We start from the raw sequence: 4,661 nt of genomic DNA, 5'->3' as shown, positions 1-4,661 counted from the left end.
TCCATCAGAACCATCAGATCCATCACATCCATTAGATCCATCAGATCCATCACATCCATCAGATCAATCAGAATCAATCAGAATCAATCAATTCCTCTCATTGATGATGTTTCAGACTCATAAATAATAAAACAGCTGCTTTAATGCTGAAAACCCTAGTAAACCCACTTCTTCCAGACAGAAAACTGATCAGGAATCAATAATCGATAAATAATTGGACCAATAATCAGAATCAGTGATGGCATTGGTATCAAACAGATTAGTTTCCATCTGTAACCCCGTCAGTGTATTAATGTGTGAGTGAAACCTTCATGGTGGTTCTTCATTATTGATGATCATTATTGTGGTCAGTTGCTGTAATCAATAACCAATAATCAATAACCAATAACAGACTCATGTTCACACGCAGACAAGAACAGAACCGAACAGTTTGTGTGAGTCTGTATTTCTATAAAAGAGCTTCAGCAGCAACTGAGCTCAGTTTCAGTTTCAGCACCACGGACAGAGACAGAAAGAATTAACATAATGAGTCAAAGTTTAAACCAATCAGAGAGTCCGACACCGACTCATCTGATTGGTTCAAACTCACAGAGACACACAGTCTTAATCCAAAGGGAGTTTTGAATGGGGACAAAAGCTTTAAACTTGCATCAGATTTTCCTTCATCATCAAACAGAGAAACAGAACTCAGAACAATGGTGGAAACGCAGCAAACGTTAGAAATAAAACACCATAAAGTGCCTCTTGGACGCCCCGTGGTAAATAAAACATGATTAATTGCCCTCTAGGGTGCTCATCCAAACCCTGACAAAGCTGTTTCACCAGAAATGCATCACAGCTTTTCTGTGTGCTGGTTCCCTCTCCACTGGCTCCGACTCATCTGATTGGTTCACAGAAACTTCCTCTGGAAACATCACAAACAAACATGGAGGACACTCAAACAGAAAACACGCCGTCTTTCTCCTGCTGCTAAAATGAAAGGACATTTTCAGATTTAAACACTCGTAAGATTTTACTTCATCCCGATCAAACTGACTGACTTCACATCTGATCTGACCTCAACTGAGACAGAAGTCCACTTTAACCAACCAGCAGCAACCAGACTGCAGCTCAGACCACAGGCGGGGTCCGCCACTGGCTCCGACACATCTGATTGGTTTAAAGTTACAGAAACTTAAACTGAAATTGTTAAGTTAAATAAAATCCAAAGGGGGATTAAAGCATCAAACCAACAACTCTTCACGCACTCAGCATCATCACCTACCCGAGCGTCGTCATGGTGACGATGGTGTACCAGAAGGCCGCAGGGATGCTGGTGAACTTGCTGGCGCTGGAGCCCTTCTCAGCGTAGAACATGACGGTGGCGAAGATGATGATGGCCATGGTGAGGGAGAAGAGCAGGAAGCCGAGCTCGGACGCGCAGCTCTTCAGCGTGTAGCCCAGGATGCGAAGTCCCGCGGAGTGTCGCGAGAACTTGAAAATCCGAAACACCCTGAAGACACGCAGAGTGACGAAGGCACCGCTGACGTCCTCGTTGTCGGTCATCACGAGGCCGATGTAGTACGGCATGATGGCCACCACGTCGATGATGCTCATGACGCTCTTCACGAACTTGTAGCGGCTAGGCGCAGCGAGCAGGCGCAGTAGGTACTCCACCGTGAAGATCATGACGCACGCGGTGTCCAGGCAGAAGAAGGCCAGCGCGTAGCGGTCGCCGCACGAGACCTCCTTGACGCGGTTCGGCCCCGGTCCGCACGGGACCGTCTCCACCACGTTGGCCAGAACCGACACCGCGATGAAGAACCCGGTGACGTAGTAGAAGACCAGCGCCATGGTGGAGGTGTGCGGGTTCTCAAAGGCGCGCCACATGGTCTCCCGGAAGCTCAGGTCCGCCGCGACCAGGTCGTTGGTCTGATCCATGTCCTCGTCGTCCTGGATCCGCTCCTGGTTCTCCCGCCGCCGGTCCTTGTACTCCTCGTAGCAGCAGTCCCCGATGATCTCCGGGATGATCCCGAAGAACGCGAGCTCCTCGTCGTACGCGGAGATGCACTCCTGCCGCGGGTAGTGCAGCTTCCCGGTGCGGTAGAAGTTCAGGATGTGGCGGAAGATGTCCGGGTCGCGGTCGAAGAAGTACTCGTTGGTCTCCTCGTGGAAGAAGAAGTCCCGCTCCGTGCTGCCCAGCAGGGTGTCCGGGTACCGCTCCAGGGTGTCCCGCCACGTCTGGAACTTGGTGCCGCTGACGTTGAGCATGATGAGCCCCTCCTGCCGGCGGTGCTTCCCCGGCGGGGGAACCGGCATCGGCGCGCCGGCCACCGGCATCCACCCGATGGCCGCCGCGCGGGCGAACGGCAGCCACGCCGCCACTCCCGCTGCCATGCTGGACCCGGAGCTGAACGGAGGCTAGTCGGAGGAGGGTTCAGGGTCGGGGGGGCATCAGGGGGGGCAGAAGGGCAACAGACAGAACTAATCAACCGACAATTTACGCACGAATCGACGCGGATCTCCGGGAAGAAAAGAGGATTTTACGCACGGAAATCGGTGCGTAAAAACAAAGCAAAAGCTCCAGAATCAGAACCAGATCCACATGTGCAGTCTGTCCGCACCCGGGTTTTTGTTTGATGGGAAACAAACTCCTGCGGACGGTAAAAACTCTTCCAGCAGCTCCGGTTCTCCCGTTAAATCCGTTAGAATCCGGTTCCGCGGTGGACTCGGTTCGGGGTATTTTCCCTCCAGCAGCAACAAGTCCGGCACGCGTCAGGAGAAGACCCGGACTCGGAGCTGACACAGAGGCACCGCAGCAGGCATGCTCCCCTCCGGGTCTCCTCTCCCCGCAGGAGCCCCCGAACTGATCCCGAACTGAACGGCTCGCTGCGACAAGTGTGTCCCCCCAGAGAGAGGGAGAGAGAGAGGGAGAGAGAGGGGGGAGAATATCCGAACTGAACCGAACCGCAGCGGAGGAAGTGGAGCTGGAAGCGGAGGCTCGTTCTGCGGTCACACAGGTGCTGCTGGAGAGAGAAACCCGCGTTACTCTCTCTCTCTCTCTCTCTCTCTCTCTCTCTCCTCCCCTCCCCTCTCTCTCTCTCTCTCTCTCTCTCTCTCTCTCCTCCCCTCTCTCTCTCTCTCTCTCTCTGATGGGGGGCGGGTCGCTGCAGGAAGCGGATCTCTTGCTTGGTAGTGTTTCAGGGGGTGCGTTTGGTAATCAGCCCCCGGGGCGGGCGGTGACAAACAGGCTGCTCCGCGCGCTCCCGCTAAGTGGAGGCAGCCTCAGGGAGCGCGCACCAGGATCCGGATCAGATCTGTCACACAGTCCGACCCCCAAAACCCCCAAAACGTACAAAACCTTCATCCAGAAATCTTTCAGTTCCGGATCAGATTTTGTTCCGGAGGGAAAATAAAGTCTGAAATAAGTTCTGAGAACTAAACTAATAAATATAATCAGTAGATTAAAATCTTATAAATATAATTGTGTCTTTGATTGTTTCAGTCACACTTCTGTTTATTTCTAAGAATATTTAGATTTAATGTATAATAATAATAAACTCTATTATATGTCTTTATTATAATAACAGTACAGAGACTCTCCTTCATTTTATAATAACTCCAAACAGAGTTATATTTAATGAATAATATTATATATATATAATATATCAAAGTAAAATAAAACTGAACCTGAATGTAAAACCTGATGAGTTGGTTAAAGTCAAACAGTTTAAGTTTATTCAAACAGTTAATGACAGACAGTCAGTGAGTGTGTGTGTGTCCAACTCTTCCTCACAGGTTAGTTAATGACAGACAGTCAGTGAGTGTGTCTGTGTCCAACTCTTCCTCACAGGTTAGTTAATGACAGACAGTCAGTGAGTGTGTCTGTGTCCAACTCTTCCTCACAGGTTAGTTAATGACAGACAGTGAGTGTGTCTGTGTCCAACTCTTCCTCACAGGTTAGTTAATGACAGACAGTCAGTGAGTGTGTGTGTGTCCAACTCTTCCTCACAGGTTAGTTAATGACAGACAGTCAGTGAGTGTGTCTGTGTCCAACTCTTCCTCACAGGTTAGTTAATGATAGACAGTCAGTGAGTGTGTCTGTGTCCAGCTCTTCCTCACAGGTTAGTTAATGATAGACAGTCAGTGAGTGTGTCTGTGTCCAGCTCTTCCTCACAGGTTAGTTAATGACAGTACTGAGTCATGTGAGTTGTGTCTGTAGTCCAACTCTTCCTCACAGGTTAGTTAATGACAGACAGTCAGTGATGGTGGAAATAAAGGTGTCTGTGTCCTTAAAACGGTCTTCTTCACAGGTGGAGTTAATGACAGACAGTCAGTGACAGTGTGTCTGTGTCCAACTCTTCCTCATAAGGTTAGTTAATGACAGACAGTCTATAGTGAGTGTTGGAAACAGCAGAAAGTAACAGGAAGTGGAGATAAAACAATCAGTGGTCATCAATAACTATTTGTGCAGTTTTATATATAACGACGCTGATTATTGATCAGTGACGTAACAGTTTCTGTTGCTGGCTGGAAACAGGCTGCAGGCTCCTTACAGCTGAAAGCAATATGGTTTTCTTGTTCTATGGTATTAAATTGGCAAAGAGCTCCAATTAGAGGGTCAGCTTCCACCCAAAAGGGGGCGGGGCTTGACACCAAAGTACAGATTGGCTGCTGTCATC

At 49.3% G+C, this 4,661-nt stretch overlaps 1 protein-coding gene and 1 long non-coding RNA gene across 3 annotated transcripts in view; one reads left to right on the top strand and one right to left on the bottom strand.

Moving 5' to 3' along the window:
- The window catches only part of LOC127374521 (potassium voltage-gated channel subfamily D member 2-like), a 62,802-nt gene extending 59,723 nt beyond the window's left edge, over positions 1 to 3,079 (bottom strand). Inside the window, exon 1 of one of the 2 annotated variants that reach the window (XM_051419945.1) lies at positions 1,265 to 3,079. In XM_051419945.1, the coding sequence (XP_051275905.1) occupies positions 1,265 to 2,376 (1,112 nt within the window). In that variant the 5' untranslated portion in view covers positions 2,377 to 3,079. The remainder of the gene's footprint in view (positions 1 to 1,264) is intronic. The other variant, XM_051419944.1, reaches the window with a different exon arrangement.
- Positions 3,080 to 3,666: 587 nt separating this feature from the next.
- On the top strand, positions 3,667 to 4,245 carry LOC127374682 (uncharacterized). Its single transcript, XR_007887144.1, has 3 exons — positions 3,667 to 3,887; positions 3,939 to 4,048; positions 4,220 to 4,245. It is a non-coding gene; the product is annotated as an uncharacterized LOC127374682 (long non-coding RNA).
- Positions 4,246 to 4,661: the final 416 nt, after the last annotated feature.

The sequence above is a fragment of the Dicentrarchus labrax genome, unplaced genomic scaffold (genome assembly GCF_905237075.1).
Source record: "Dicentrarchus labrax unplaced genomic scaffold, dlabrax2021, whole genome shotgun sequence".
Classification (NCBI taxonomy): domain Eukaryota; kingdom Metazoa; phylum Chordata; class Actinopteri; family Moronidae; genus Dicentrarchus; species Dicentrarchus labrax.
This window is presented reverse-complemented; position numbering and strand designations above follow the sequence as displayed.